This window comes from Oncorhynchus tshawytscha, linkage group LG22 (assembly GCF_018296145.1).
Source record: "Oncorhynchus tshawytscha isolate Ot180627B linkage group LG22, Otsh_v2.0, whole genome shotgun sequence".
Lineage (NCBI taxonomy): Eukaryota > Metazoa > Chordata > Actinopteri > Salmoniformes > Salmonidae > Oncorhynchus > Oncorhynchus tshawytscha.
The window spans coordinates 2,059,181-2,076,040 of record NC_056450.1 but is presented as its reverse complement, the minus strand read 5'-3'; the positions used below and the strand labels follow the sequence as shown (position 1 = coordinate 2,076,040).

At 43.1% G+C, this 16,860-nt stretch overlaps 1 protein-coding gene across 2 annotated transcripts in view; it reads right to left on the bottom strand.

The window, feature by feature from the left end:
* The window catches only part of LOC112221492 (agrin), a 274,243-nt gene that overhangs the window by 79,338 nt on the left and 178,045 nt on the right, over positions 1-16,860 (bottom strand). For both annotated transcript variants that reach the window (XM_042303574.1, XM_042303575.1), the window contains exons 15-16: positions 13,362-13,486; positions 13,090-13,195 (exon numbers count right to left, since the gene is read on the bottom strand). In XM_042303574.1, the coding sequence (XP_042159508.1) occupies positions 13,090-13,195; positions 13,362-13,486 (231 nt within the window). The remainder of the gene's footprint in view (positions 1-13,089; positions 13,196-13,361; positions 13,487-16,860) is intronic.

The following is a 16,860-nucleotide window of genomic DNA, read 5'->3' as shown; positions in this document are numbered from 1 at the left end:
TTACCAAATTGCTCGCCAAAAGTCTAAACACTCTTCTTCCCAAAGTAATAAAACGGACCAAACTGGATTTATTAGAGACCGATACTCTTCTGATAACATTCACCGTCTTTTTGATATTATTGATCATGTAAACGCACAGAAGACCCCTGTCCTGCTGGCTTCACTGGATGCTGAGAAGGAGTTTGACAGGATGGAGTGGAGCTTTCTGTTTTCAGTCTTAGAAAAGTTCAATATGGGCCCAAATTTTATTACATGGATGAAATCACTATACTCTCATCCAAATGCCATGGTGACTACTAATGGACTGAACTGACAGATTCCCTCTGGAACGGGGCACAAGAAAAGGGTGCTCGCTGTCCCCCCATGCTCTACTTGTTGGGGGCGGAGCCTCTGGCAGAGCTGATAAGGAGCAATCCATGTATTATGGGTGTTTCTGCAGGCGGCCTGCAGCACAAGATTTCGCTTTATGTGGATGATGTCTTGCTCTACATATCCAACCCTGAGAAATCCCTCCCTCTCATTTTAGACACAATTGTTCAGTATGGCAAGTTTTCAGGTTATAATATCAATTTTAACAAATCCACTGTCTGCCCTCTCAATATTACTATCACCAGCTCTATGAAGACACTATGTCTGTTCCAATGGAAGACACAGGGGTTCCAATACCTCGGGATCTTCATAACACCAGATCTAAAAAGACTTTTCAAGGAAAATTATCTTCCACTCCTGGATCGAATAAAGAACGATCTCCAAACCTGGATCTCCCTCCCAATTAGCTTAGTAGGAAGAATTAATGTCATCCGTATGAACGTCCTCCCTAGACTGAACTACTTATTTCAGATGCTCCCATGCTATCTCCCAGTTTCCTTTTTCACAACAACTAACCAAAGCATCACCAAATTTATATGGGGCAATAAAAAACCTAGGATCAAGTTTTCCACTCTATCGAAACCTGAATCTAAGGGTGGTCTTGCCCTTCACTCTCTTCAATTGTACTACTGGTCTGCCCAAATCCGCAACATGCTAACATGGATCACATCAACGTGGATTCAGATAGAAGCCCAATCCTGTGGTTCATTGCCCTTAAGCTCAATTATATTCATTAATAACTTTAGTGAAGTGAGCAAAATAGCCAAAACCTTTGTGATTTACAGCACCTTACTAGCGTGGAGGGACTGTAAGAAATACCTGGGCATTTCCTCCCAAATATGTTCTCATTCGCCTATAGTATGCAACCCAGACTTGCCAAAAGCCCTGAGGAATGCCAACTTTAATCTTTGGCATACTCTAAGAATCAGGACCTTTTCAGACCTATTTCATCAGAAAACCACTACACTGAAATCCTTTCAAGAGCTCTGCAGTGAATTCAATGTGCCAAGATCCCTTTAAAAAAATATTTCTTCAAATTAGATATGTCATTTCCTCATTTACTTCCAAGAGGAGGTTTAGAACTCAGTTTAAGGAAGTTGAAACCCTGCTTGTCACAGCTCAATCCATTAAAGGCAAAATATAATCTATAGACTCCTTTCTGAGAAAGGAGGCTCCTCCTTTACTCCTTTGAAAATAATCTGGGAAAAGGACCTTGGTCTGACTATCAGTGATGAGTTATGGGCGGAGGTTTGCAACAGGGTATACTGCACCTACTCATGTAAAAATGAAAGAATCTTAATTACAAATTTTTGTACAAATTTTATTACACTCCTTTGAGACTCCATACAATGAAAACAGATATGTCTCCTAACTGTAAAAGATGTACCTCTGAAAGTGGAACCTACAGTGCCTTGCGAAAGTATTCGGCCCCCTTGAACTTTGCGACCTTTTGCCACATTTCAGGCTTCAAACATAAAGATATAAAACTGTATTTTTTTGTGAAGAATCAACAACAAGTGGGACACAATCATGAAGTGGAACGACATTTATTGGATATTTCAAACTTTTTTAACAAATCAAAAACTGAAAAATTGGGCATGCAAAATTATTCAGCCCCCTTATGTTAATACTTTGTAGCTGCGATTACAGCTGTAAGTGGCTTGGGGTATGTCTCTATCAGTTTTGCACATCGAGAGACTGAAATTTTTTCCCATTCCTCCTTGCAAAACAGCTCGAGCTCAGTGAGGTTGGATGGAGAGCATTTGTGAACAGCAGTTTTCAGTTCTTTCCACAGATTCTCCATTGGATTCAGGTCTGGACTTTGACTTGGCCATTCTAACACCTGGATATGGTTATTTTTGAACCATTCCATTGTAGATTTTGCTTTATGTTTTGGATCATTGTCTTGTTGGAAGACAAATCTCCGTCCCAGTCTCAGGTCTTTTGCAGACTCCATCAGGTTTTCTTCCAGAAAAGTCCTGTATTTGGCTCCATCCATCTTTCCATCAATTTTAACCATCTTCCCTGTCCCTGCTGAAGAAAAGCAGGCCCAAACCATGATGCTGCCACCACCATGTTTGACAGTGGGGATGGTGTGTTCAGGGTGATGAGCTGTGTTGCTTTTATGCCAAACATAACGTTTTGCATTGTTGCCAAAAAGATACATTTTGGTTTCATCTGACCAGAGCACCTTCTTCCACATGTTTGGTGTGTCTCCCAGGTGGCTTGTGGCAAACTTTAAACAACACTTTTTATGGATATCTTTAAGAAATGGCTTTCTTCTTGCCACTCTTCCATAAAGGCCAGATTTGTGCAATATATGACTGATTGTTGTCCTATGGACAGAGTCTCCCACCTCAGCTGTAGATCTCTGCAGTTCATCCAGAGTGATCATGGGCCTCTTGGCTGCATCTCTGATCAGTCTTCTCCTTGTATGAGCTGAAAGTTTAGAGGGACGGCCAGGTCTTGGTAGATTTGCAGTGGTCTGATACTCCTTCCATTTCAATATTATCGCTTGCACAGTGCTCCTTGGGATGTTTAAAGCTTGGGAAATCTTTTTGAATACAAATCCGGCTTTAAACTTCTTCACAACAGTATCTCGGACCTGCCTGGTGTGTTCCTTGTTCTTCATGATGCTCTCTGTGCTTTTAACGGACCTCTGAGACTATCACAGTGCAGGTGCATTTATACGGAGACTTGATTACACACAGGTGGATTGTATTTATCATCATTTGTCATTTAGGTCAACATTGGATCATTCAGAGATCCTCACTGAACTTCTGGAGAGAGTTTGCTGCACTGAAAGTAAAGGGGCTGAATAATTTTGCACGGCCAATTTTGTTAAAATAATTTGAAATATCCAATAAATGTCCTTCCACTTCATGATTGTGTCCCACTTGTTCTTGATTCTTTACAAAAAAATACAGTTTTATATCTTTATGTTTGAAGCCTGAAATGTGGCAAAAGGTCGCAAAGTTCAAGGGGGCCTAATACTTTCGCAAGGCACTGTATATGCATGTATTTTGGAGCTGTAGAGAGATTGCCAGATTCTGAACAGAGTGACTTGGGAAATGTGCAGATACATGTTGTGTAAGGTGCTGTAAAATCTAAAAACTAATTATTGGCTCGTTGTCTCAGCGAAGGCTAGAAATAGCTAATAAGAACCATGATAGTGCTGCTGCAAGTTTTATATATGTTTTTTTCAAGTGTTCTTTGTGAGTACGTGTAGGTATGTAGGATATGTGTGTGTGTGTATCGGTGTGAATGTATGTATGTATATGTGTATGTGTATGTATATGTATATATATATACATATATATATATATATATATATATATATATATATATATATATATATATATATATACCAACAAAACATTATTATTATTTTTTTAGATCTTTTATTTTAATTGTATTTTTTAAATGATTATTATTATTACATATATTATATATTTAAACTTTTTTTTTAAGCCTGTCACATCTGTGAATGTGGAATGTGTTTTGTTGGTTGATTGAAAAACAAGAAAACTTAATAAAACTTTAAATTGAAAAAAGAATACAGTGTGTGATATACCATTTTGTAGCTCTGAGTCTCTACTTTTTACCATTGTAAAACACAGAAATTCAAATGTTGCTACATAAGACCGAATCTAGGCGGTAAGTCACAAATGGTGTATGATGTAGCAATGACATATCAAACCTTGAGTCAGTTCAGAGGCCCATATTCAACCTAGGGATGTGCACGGTGGAAGCCAGAAAAAATAAAGCCCTATTACTTCCTATGTGTTGTGATAATTGGGTTGTTTGCTCTATCTACCTGTTAGTTCATATGCTTTGACACTGTGATGTACTGTATAGGCCTAAGGCCGAGACAATAAGAATACATTTATTTCATTACAAAACCGGAGAGCAATCGGTGAAGTCCACAAAACATATTGCATGTAACAAACAGTTACGTGATCTACAGCATGGTCAAGCAAGTTTCCAACATTGTTGGACTACTACTGATTTAGAAATACGGAGAGTTACCGCAAGTCGCAAAGAAAACACTTAGCGCTTCCTCCACTATTCCAACATCTAATCATCAATGCTTAGTCTAATACAATGACAACTAAAATATACCAAAAACGATTTAGTCCAATCAATGTAAGTTAAATATCATATGGCTGTCCATGGTACTGATTACTTTGTGTGTGTGCGTGCGTGCAATTGGGACAAAAAACATGTTGACTCACCCTACTTGTAGAGAAATTCCAAAGCCTTCCTCCTCTTTCATGTTGCCTAAACGGTCTATGAATCTGTCATACAGTACACACTTTTAGTTTTTGTTGTCCTAGACTACCTGGCTCAAATGCTTGCTCGCTAGCGTAACTTCCTTTCATGGGCAACACTGTTGCAGGCCAGCTGGTTAACATTAGCATACTACATCTAGCTACATCCTCTCAGACCAGGTGCACAATGTATGAATTTCTGGACCCTATACCACTATCATTAACATTGTACTCAGCTGTTGGTGTTCAGGAGCTTCAACATTTGACAGGACGTAAAGGAAAATACTTTGTGTGGCTGCGGGAGTTGTACTGAAGACCATTTAGAAAGTGTGGATCAGAATCACCGTTATAATCATTGGTAGAAGAACAAGCATTTCACTGGCAATACCATCTGTTAACCATGTGTATGTGACAAAATACATTTGATTTGGTAAGTACGGAGAATGAAGTAAAACAAGACCAAATCCTTATCTCCATCCATGGCTAATATAGCTAGCTAGCCACCGGAGGACAATGATGCAACAATTGAAGTTTCTTTCTGTCAATGATTTTTGACTTCTGATGTGATGTGATTGGTCTGAAGCCAAATCCAAAACTGGCATCCCTTGACACTTTTTTTTGGCTGCGCCAGGGCCATCTAAAGCTGAGCTCACTCAGCACTGATTGGCTAATATTTTATATATTCTTTTATCAAGGGAAGACAAATGCTTGCTAGCTTCCCTTGCATTCAATGCTACGGGAGTCAACGATTTCATACTCTTTTTGGCCAGACAGCATCAGATAGATACGCTACTGTGACAGAGACACACTGCTTCGTTCACTCAGATGCTTTCTTCAGTGAGATACATTCAGCCTCTTGCTTTTTGAAGGAAATTTATGAAACACAGAGAGATGAAAGATACATTATTTTGTATGTTTTTTTCCCTTGGTACTTTTTTGGGGAAAGCTTGGCTTCCCTTGGCCAATCAAAGAGGCTCAATGTGTAGCAAGGGGAGTGAGATTTCACTAATGCAATGCAGATGGAATAAAATTACGGAATTAAAAAGTTAGTGAAATGACAAGGAGTAGGCTTTAAAGAGCAACCAAGAGGTAGCCTGTTTTATCTGAATTGGGTTGGGGAGAAAGCGCAGAATGTGGCCTCAATTAGCCTAGCTAGATATAGATGAATGACACTATTCAAATAGTGAAATTATTTCAAACCCCCATCTGTAATTCAACCCTCCCCTGACCTCTGACCCTTGACCCCCTGTGGAGCAGAATAATGGGTTATGAAGTGAAATAGCTTTGATTTACCAACTGGCTCCTCTCCGCTCGCCTCCAGGACTCTGACGCCGCTACCCTCTTCCACCTCCTCCACCTGGTCGTCTCCGCTGGGCTCACCGCTCCCTGAGTCCTCGAAGGCTGTAGGGGAGGAGCCAGGGCTGGTGTGGCTGGGTAGGCGAGGGGTGGTGGAGTGAGGTGGGTGGTGGGGGGTGATGACGGGGTGGTTGGTGGTGAGCGGTCTCTCAGTGGACATGGGGGGCGGCAGGGCCTCCACGAATGAGGCTAGTGGCCCCTCGGTTTCATCATCGTCCCAGGGAGAGTATGATGTGTCATGGCGCGGCGACGTAAGCCTGACGTGGGAGGGGGTGGTGGCTTTTGCGCGGGGGGTGGGGGGTAAGGGGTGGGTCGGCTGGCAGGCTCGGTGATGCTTTCTGCATGGGGAGGGAAGGGAGGAGGAGAGGAAGCAAGGAATGGATGAATGGGTAAGCAAAGATGAAAATCTGTTTTTTATTTTCTTCTCCCTATAGCCCCTATTTCGATTGTACACCTTTACCTCATACTACTGCTGTACCCCTTATGGTTGTCTTTTGTTTTCTGGTCACGTCAGGCACCTGAGCACCCAATACTGACCGACACACAAGAGCAGAGGCCAGACTTATTGCAATATGAAATATACATCTAAAATAGAATTGAAAAGCTATGCACATAGGAACGGAAATTCTGGATGAAATCTTTTAACCCCATATGACTTAGGAAGCAAAACACACCATGAAAATAAGAACATCTTACACTGAAGTATGCCAAAGGATGGCATACTGTTGAGTTCAACTGCACTGCAGTCTGTGTACAGAGAATAATAATGTGCCCTATATAGGGTTAAACTGCACTGCAGTTTCACTGGTGTGTGTGTGTGTGTGTGTGTGTGTGTGTGTGTGTGTGTGTGTGTGTTTGTGAGGCATGTGTGTTTGTTCAGTGTGTCTGTGTGTATATGTGCCGGTGTTGGTGTGTGTCTGTGGGTATGAATTATATATACATATTCAAATGTTGCCCTCTTGTAGCGAAGCTTTAATCACAGACAGTCAAAGCCTCTGGTGATGAATGATTGATATAAATGGGGCAGAAATAGCAGGGTTTAACTCCGGCTTCAAAGACTCCAGACTCCGCTCACAGCCGCACAAGCATCCGTCAACTCCGCCGCGAATGGCAGCCTTGTCAACACAGTCACACACGCCATCCAAAAACTCTCAGAAATCCTTTCCTTGACGTCGCCAGAGAGAGGGACCCGCTTTTCTTTCAGCAGAAACCAGCATTACCCATGCAATGCCTTGGGTACAAAGACAAACATGTATCGGATAAAACCGATAAAATAGGAGAAAAACTCCTGAGGGAAAGAAGCGAGTCAAGAGCTGGAGGGATGGGAGACTCTTTGTAAGTGTAGCTGCTAGGATGGCGGCAAACCAGCCAGGCGTCACTTAATACTGACGCTCCTACTTTACCCCAGCCGTTGTTTGTGCAGGGCAAAAGAAAAACCTCCTACGGTATATTATTTCCATCTCATTGGAATTCGGCAAACATTATGTGTAGGATTTAATTGCACACTAATAATCTCCTATTTGATAGGCAATTACGCCGTGAGGTGTGAAATGTGATACCTTGATGAGGCGCTGGATGTTATCAGCCAGGCAGGCACCCCACTATCTCCCATCCTGCTAGGCTCCAGAGGAGGGAGGCAGAGGAGCCAGCCTGCAGATACAGTATGTCGGCTTAGCCCAAGAGTGCATCTATCAATTGCTGTCGCCGTGTGCGAGGCGGTGGTATACTTTGCTTTTCCTCTTGGCTACACCTGTTACTCAGGTGCTGTGTTACGGCCGGGAGTCCTTCGACGGGCGAACGCTCGAAGAGGGGTAAAATAAATAAAAAACAGATATAGAAAGAAAGGGAAGGATGGACAAATGGCAGCGCAGTCAGTTCAGTGGAAACTTTCCTTAATCAGGTTTAACGCTCCATTTGCTTTTTTTCCGAGATGCAGGCGGTTATATCGACAGGCGGGCGGGGAGACAAATCATTGTCATCTTCACTTGTCCGGGCTGTGTAGTCATCTTTGAAAGGCGGTTATTAAGATTGTTTGCCATGTCTGCCATGCTCAGTGGGGAGGAGGAATCAGATATATGAAAGTCGACAGAAAAAGGGAAAGAGAAAATGGAAGAGAAGAAGAAAAACGAGCGGGGGAGAAAGAGAGAGACATGAAAAGAGGGACGGAGGAAATAAGGTGAACAAGTTCAGAAAAAGTGTTCAGGGAAAGTATGAGGATGGCGTGGGAGGCATAAAAGACATTAAGGCAGAAAACTGATGATGTCATATGCTAGTGTTCACTGCAAATTTGCGTCAAACCTTCAGGTGATGACAACATATGGTAGAACCAGTCCAATGGTCAATGTCTGGACACGATTGGTGCCAGAAGTTCCTCATTTGTTCAAATACCCCCCTTTAGTGGCTTGTACCTCACACACTTTCACAGGTTTCCCCATGGTTTGCTTCATCTAGCTCTTAGAATAGCCAGAAGCAGAAATGCTGTGTTGTGTAGAGAAGACTCAAAGTGCTTGTCCCTTAGCATGGGCGGAGAGATGGGTTAGATCACAAGTTCACAGTAGTAGCCATTTGATGTAGTTTCTGCAGAACTTGCTTCAGTGTGAAATGGCATAGGTCTTCAGCAGTGGTTCTGCGCTAGCTATTAGCATTGAAGTTGTTTCTGTCATTTGTATTTAGAGCTGCATCAGATCAGCGGAAGGTGAGGAGCGGTGGCAGGGTGAGGATGCTTGAATGCTAATTTGCACCCAGTCGCACGTGAAATGAGCTCGATCTAACCTCCAACCTGGGCCACCACCTACGGCGTGACCGCATCTGGGGGAAGAAATTAAACAAACTGCTGTGACAAATTGTGTTCATCTGGCTTCCCCTTGGGCTCAAAGAAAGCGAGCGAGAGAGAACTCTTTCTCCTTCCGAATGAAGCCCCACACTAGGTAAGGACTTACATACTACCCATCTCTCCATCGCCAGGCAACAAAGAATGAGTCTGGAGTGAATTTCATTGGTAACCGACGGCGTCAGATCGCTAATGACCAGATCAAGGTGCTGTCGGCCTCTCATAGAGCAAATTACTCTTACTCCTGTGCAGGGACGCAACCGGTTTTAGATATAATGGAGTGTATATCATTTAATTACTATATTATATATTAATATTATTATTATATACACTCCAAACAGCCTACCTGACCACTCGGAGGCGTCCACATGGTCCTAAAGCACACCGTTGCCTCGTTTTGTATCATATTCCTATGATAGAACGGGGGGACAAAAATGCTATTTCAGAATGTCCCCAGTTTAAGTTGCACCCCTGCTCCTGTGTACCTGCATGTATGAGGCCGCCACACAGCACTATTTCAGAAGCCTTGGTTAGGGGTTGAGGTGGTGCCTTCGAAGCGTTGCACCTACTTCAGGCCTGACAAACTGCACCAAGATCAGCATGGAAAAGGAAGGTACCCACCAGAGGTCTTCATGGGTTCAACAGACCCTAAATTCTGAGATCCGACCCGGGATCCGAAAAACAAATGATAGTCCCACTAAGCGCAAACCAGATGGGATGGCGTATTGCTGCAGAATGCTGTGGTAGCCATGCTAGTTAAGTGTGCCTTGAATTCTAAATAAATCACAGACAGTGTTACTAGCAAAGCACCCCCACACCATCACACCTCAATGCTTCACGGTGGGAACCACACATGCGGAGCACAGCCATTCACCTACTCTGTGTCTACTCTGCATCTCACAAAGACATGGCAGTTGGAACCAAAAATCTCACATTTGGACTCATCAGCCCAAAGGACAGATTTTCACCTCTCTAATGTCCATTGCTCGTGTTTCAATGCCCAAGCAAGTCTCTTATTCTATCGGTGTCCTTTAGTAGTAGTTTATTCTCAGCAATTCGACCATGAAGGCCTGACTCATGCAGTCTCCTCTATCTGTTACTTAAACTATGAAGCATTGACTTGAGCATCAATTTCTGAGGCTGGTATCCTCTGCAGCAGAGGTAATCCTGGGTCTTCCTTTCCAGTGGCGGTCCTCATGAGAGCCAGTTTCATCATAGTGATTGATGGTTTTTGCAACTGTACTTGACATTTTCCGGATTGACTGACCTTCATGTCTTAAAGTAATGATGGACTATCGTTTCTCTTTGCTTATTTGAGCTGTTCTTGCCATAATTTGGACATGATCTTTTACCAAATAGGGCTATCTTCTGTATACCACCCCTACCCTGTCACAACACAACTGATTGGCTCAAACGCATTAAGAAGGAAAGAAATTCCACAACTTAACTTTTAACAAAGGCACACCTCTTCATTGAAATGCATTCCAGGTGACTCCCCCATGAAGCTGGTTGAGAGAATGCCAAGAGTGTGCAAAGCTGTCATCAAGGCAAAGGGTGGCTACTTTGAAGAATCTCAAGTATATTTTTATTTGTTTAACACTTTTTTGGTTACTCCATGATTCCATGTGTTATTTCATAGTTTTGATTTCTTCACTATTATCCTACAATGTACAAAATAGTAAAAATAAAGAAAAACCCTGGAATAAGTAGGTGTGACCAAACTTTTGACTGGTACTGTATATTATTTAGTATATGCAAAGACAAGATTAAAACAATAATAGTCTGATGGGTGATAATATCACATGTGAATGATGCCCAGCATCAGGCAAGAAATATAGAATTTTTTGTTGTTGACTTTAAAAAAAAATCACAGTCGCACACTTCATGTAGCCTAGCCCATAGGCGTATATATTTTGATACGGTTTGATTCACAACTAAAGTGGCCAAACAACTTCTTAAAATGAAGCACATTAATCCGCTTTACAATAGGTGTAGAGCCTAACTGGTATATATAAGCAGCACTTCGGTTTCAAGTTTGGGGAAGATCATTTTCACCATAAAAAAGTCCCCTTTGTAATAAAAGAAATACATGCATAAATCAGCTTTGCGGTCACTTTTGATAATGGTGTAATCCTGCTAATGGAACATTTGTGTTTATAGCCTAATGCCGTGTGCGCATTGCTGCGTTTTTTTCTTCTTCTTTTTTTGTTGTTGGAATTTGACCTTTACCATTTCGTGGTATCCAATTGTTTTAGTAGCTACTATCTTGTCTCATCGCTACAACTCCCGTACGTGTTCGGGAGAGACGAAGGTTGAAAGTCATGCGTCCTCTGATACACAACCCAACTAAGCCGCACTGCTTCTTAACACAGCGCGCATCCAACCCGGAAGCCAGCCGCACCAATGTGTCATAGGAAACACCGTGCACCTGGCAACCTATTGCTGCGCTTTTAATGTGAAGAGACAGACTCATAGTTTCTCAACCTTTTAAGCAAAACATTGTCATCTGTTGAGTCATGCTTGTTGCTTAAAACACTTTATGCTAGTGGTTGTATTAATTTGGGTTTCTTCGCATCCCACAACTGTCTCAGACTATGTTTGGAATATTTCTGAGTGGTCCAGCGAAAGCCCGGACTTGAACCCGATCTAACATCTCTGGAGAGACCTGAAAATAGCTGCCCAAGAAGACTCAAGGCTGTAATCGCTGCCAAAGGTGCTTCAACAGTAAAGGGTCTGAATACTTATGTAAATGTGATTTCAGTTTTTATTTTTAATACATTTGCAAATATTTCTAAAAACCTGTTTTTGCTATGTCATTATGGGGTATTGTGTGTAGATTGATGAGGGGAAAAAACTATTTAATTCATTTTAGAATAAGGCTGTAATGTAACAAAATGTGGAAAAAGTCAAGGGGTCTGAATACTTTCCGAATGCACTGTACACACTGTGGGTGTGATATATATATATATATATATATATATATATTAATATCATACAGTGGACACCTAGGCCTTTAGGCCTGTCTAGATGCATGCAATGCCCTGATGCATTTAGTGCTCAAATCTCCGACAGCTGAACCGTGAGGTGTACAATTATTGTTTTAGGAAAGTAAAAACCAAGCAAATGGCTATAAAGTTGTCATTTGTTTCACACCGTTTTTAAGGAAACGTAACTATGGATCATTTGGCCAATAGCCTATCGCGCGTTTATTGAGGTTTCTTTCACTCTGTCTTTCTACTCTCGGATCTGAACGGGTCTCGTGGATCCAAACCAGCATGGGTCCATTGAGGTTCGTATTTCTACTGGCCTTTTCGGAGTGGGTCTGACTCTCCTTGGGTCCATTTGGAACAGTTCTCCTTTTACATTTTGTTAAATTTATGCATATCGGTCAGGTGGGAACGCCACGGATCCATTTCAGAATGAGTCCAACTTTTTGGACCCGTGAAGACCTCTACCCACAACCTCTATTCCAAACCAGGTATCAGAAGGCTTACTCTTCCCCCCATCCTCAAGCATCACGCCAATCTCCCCTCTGATAGCTGAACAGTGGTGCACTCATCCGGCTAAAAGCTGCGAAGGGGATTGCCCACTGAGAATTTGGGAGCTAAACCTCCCTAATCCGCACAGGGGTGCAGGGAATCAAACAGTAAAATGTCAACCATTTATGGGCGATTCAGTGGCTCAGGCTGCAGCCAAACGGTCGTTTCTCTATCTCCAGGGGAGCATCTTGGGCTTCGTTTCTCTCCCAAGAAATTGTTTTCGCCCTTCCTCGCTCCTCTCTGTCAGCCATCCGAAGCAGGGAGGATGATGGTAAAGAGCCTCAGCTGTCGTCGTGTGCGCTCACAGGTATGTTGACGACACGCCAGCTGGTCGTTATTTCCACAAGAAACCTTGTGCTTTACTGCAAATTCTTGGCACATATAGAGCCCACACACACTAAAATACAAACACTTGACGATATCTGGTACAGTCAGTCTCAAAAACTGTTTACTACAGTAATGTGTAAAGTAAAATTTGTATACTTTAAAGTATAGCCATGGAGGCTATCCAAAGACAAACCTCGGTGAAAGACACAGTGAAGCACTACTGCACCAACCACAGAGGACACAACCCAAACCCTTTTCTCTTGGCCTTGACAAGGAGAGAAAGAGGACAGTTGGTCTTTCCAACGCCTGTGGCGTTATTCATTATCTTTTGATATGGGCCTGACAACAGGAGAAGGACATTCCCTAGTATGATGTATGGAGGCCAGACAGAGCTCACCTGCACACTGGCCAAAGTGTTCCACTCTGATGTGCTTGTCCCGCCTACAGGCAATGGTGCTCAGCTGGCACTGGTCAGCGTAGGTCACCCCATCAGAGCCACACACCTGCTCAGGGGAAAAAAATAGAAACAGGCTAGGATCACAGCTTGTTAACTCTATGCCTGCTTACTACCGACCACTTTAGGCCGATCACAAGCTCAGTAGTTCCAGATAAAGTGTTCTGGATTCTGTGATGAATTTCTGACATAGAGAGGATAATGTAAAGGCCCACCTTGGTCTTGTTCATCTCGTCACAGTCGGGCGAGGGGCATTCACAGTGGGCTTGACCATTGACCTCAACACAAGACGCACCAAACTTGCAGTCCAGCTCATTACATGAGGTTGGGGCATCAGCACCTGAGATGCGAATGAAGGGGTTAAAATCAACTCATGGGTCAATGGATACCATCACTGTCCATCATATGAATGTGTATTCATGGTCCAAATCATGATGCTGAAATTAACTGCTCTGAATCCTAGTTGATAATCACCATAATAATGTATATGCATGGTACCACTTCCACATACATACAGGGAGGTCCAAACGTCATGTGACAGTGACAATTGTTGTTGTTTTGGCTCTCTACTTCAGCCCTTTGGATTTTGAGTGATACAATGACTATGAGGTTAAGGTGCAGACTGTCAGCTTGAGGGTATTTTCATAAGCAAATACAGCATCGTTTGTACATAGTACCACCATTTCAGAGGACCAAAAGTATTGGGGCAAATTCAGTCTATGTGTATTAAAGTAGTAAAAAAAAGTATTTGGTCCAATATTCATAGTACGTAATGACTACATGTGACTCTACACATTTGTTGGATGCAGTTTGTTTTGGTTGTGTTTCAGATTATTTTGTGCCCAATACAAATGAACGATGTATTGTGTCAATTTGGAGTCACTTTTATTGTAAATACGATGATACGATAATACAATGATTATGGATAGTCCTGAATGAATCTTGAATAATGATGACTGAGAAGGTTACATACGCACAAATATCATACCCCCCCCCCCCAAAATGCTAAACTCCCCTCTGAAAAGTTAGCATGTCTTGGGGGTACGATATTTCTGTCTCTGTAACTTTCTCACTCATCATTATTCACACAGTCAGTGCTGGAGGACAGAGCCAAAACAACAAAACATTTGTCCCTGTCTCAATGCTCTTGGACTATATAGAAACATGAGTAGGTTATGCAGATGAACTATTGTTATGCTTTCCATACACGAATATATTAATGATGAATCTTTAGTATAAAGTAAATGTGTGGACTCTTTTCAAGACAATAAAAAAGGATTTGGTCTCATTCCGTCATGTTTGTTGTGTTTGGGGTCAGGCGCCTTCACGGCACTGATCGTTAAAATGGCGCCGGAGGAAATGGCAGCAGTTTTATGGGCGCCCAACCAATTGTGCTATTATGTGGGGGGTTTTCGCATTATTTGTAACTTATTTGTACATAATGTTTCTGCAACCGAATCTTACGGCAAAAAATAGCTTCTGGATATCAGGACAGCGATCACTCACCTCGGATTAGACAAATATTTTTTCTGCAACAAAGACGACGCACAAGACATTCTCCAAACACCCCACAGGACCGACATTCCGTTACTTGCAAGAGGAAGCGACGCAGGTACATAGGACAAAGAGCCGGATGCCTGGTCAGGACCCGGCGAAGTCGACTGGGAAAGCTGCCATTACCGTCAATACTACTTGCCAACGTGCAATCATTGGACAATAAATTAGACGAGGTACGATCACGAATATCCCAACAGGACATCAAAAACTGTAATATCCTATGTCTCACGGAATCGTAGCTGAATGACGACATGGATATTCAGCTAGCGGGATATACGCTGCACCGGCAGGATAGAACAGCACACTCTGGTAAGACGAGGGCAGGCGGTCTGTGCATATTTGTAAACAACAGCGCGAAATCATGGCTGTTTATTTACCACCACAGACAGATGCTGGCACTAAGACCACACTCAGTCAGCTGTATAAGGAAATATGCAAACAGGAAACCACTCACCCAGAGGCGGCGCTACTAGTGGCCGGAGACTTTATTGCAGGGAAACCTAAATCAGTTCAACATAATTTATACCAACATGTTAAATGAGCAACCAGAGGGAAACAAATTCTAGATCACCTTTACTACACACACAGAGACGCGTACAAAGCTCTCCCTCGCCCTCCATTTGGTAAATCCGACCACAACTCTATCCTCCTAATTCCTGCTTACAAGCAAAAATGAAAGCAGGAAGCACAAGTGACTCGGTCTATAAAAAAAGTGGTCAGATGAAGCAGATGCTAAACTACAGGACTGTTTTGCTACAGGACATGTTCCGGGATTCTTCCAATGACATTGAGGAGTACACCACATCCGTCACTGGCTTTATCAATAAGTGCATCGAGGACGTCGTCCCCACAGTGACTGTACGCACATACCCCAATCAGAAGCCATGGATTACAGGCAACATTCACACTGAGCTAAAGGGTAGAGCAGCCGCCTTCAAGGTGTGGGACTGGAAATCATGCTAACCCTGCAACGAACCATCAAACAGGCAAAGCGTCAATACAGGGCTAAGATTGAATCATACTACACCGGCTCCGACGCTCGTCTTATGTGGCAAGGCTTGCAAACTATTACAGACTACAAAGGGAAGCACAGCTGTGAGCTGCCCAGTGACACGAGCATACCAGACGAGCTAAATCACTTCTATGCTCGCTTTGAAGCAAGCAACACTGAGGCATGCATGAGAGCATCAGCTGTTCCGGATGACTGTGTAATCAGGCCCTCCGTAGCTGACATGAGTAAGACCTTTAAACAGGTCAACATACACAAGGCTGCGGGGCCAGACAGATTACCAGGACGTGTGCTCCGGGCTTGTGCTGACCAACTCGCAGGTGTCTTCACTAACATTTTCAACATGTCCCTGACTGAGTCTGTAATACCAGCATATTTCAAGCAGACCACCATAGTCCCTGTGCCCAAGAACACAAAGGCAACCTGACTAAATGACTATAGACCTTAGTACTCACGTCCGTAGCCATGAAGTGCTTTGAAAGGTTGGTAATGGCTCACATCAACACCATTATCCCAGAAACCCTAGACCCACTCCAATTTGCATACCGCCCAAACAGATCCACAGATGATGCAATCTCTATTGCACTCCACACTGCCCTTTCCCACCTGTACAAAAATAACTCTTATGTGAGAATGCTATTCATTGACTAGAGCTCAGCGTTCAACACCATAGTACCCTCAAAGCTCATCACTAAGCTAAGGATCCTGGGACTAAACACCTCCCTCTGCAACTGGATCCTGGACTTCCTGACGGGCCGACCCCAGGTGGTGAGGGTAGGTAGCAAAACATCTGCCACGCTGATCCTCAACACTGGAGCTCCCCAGGGGTGCGTGCTCAGTCCCCTCCTTCACTCACGACTGCATGGCCAGGCACGACACCAACACCATCATTAAGTTTTCAGACGACACAACAGTGGTAGGCCTGACCACATACAACGACGAGACAGTATATAGGGAGGAGGTCAGAGACCTGGCCGTGTGGTGCCAAAATAACAACCTATCCCTCAACGTAACCAAGACTAAGGAGATGATTATGGACTACAGGACAAAGAGGACCGAGCACACCCCCATTCTCATCGACGGGGCTGTAGTGGGGCAGGTTGAGAGCTTCAAGTTCCTCGGTGTCCACATCAACAACAAACTAGAAT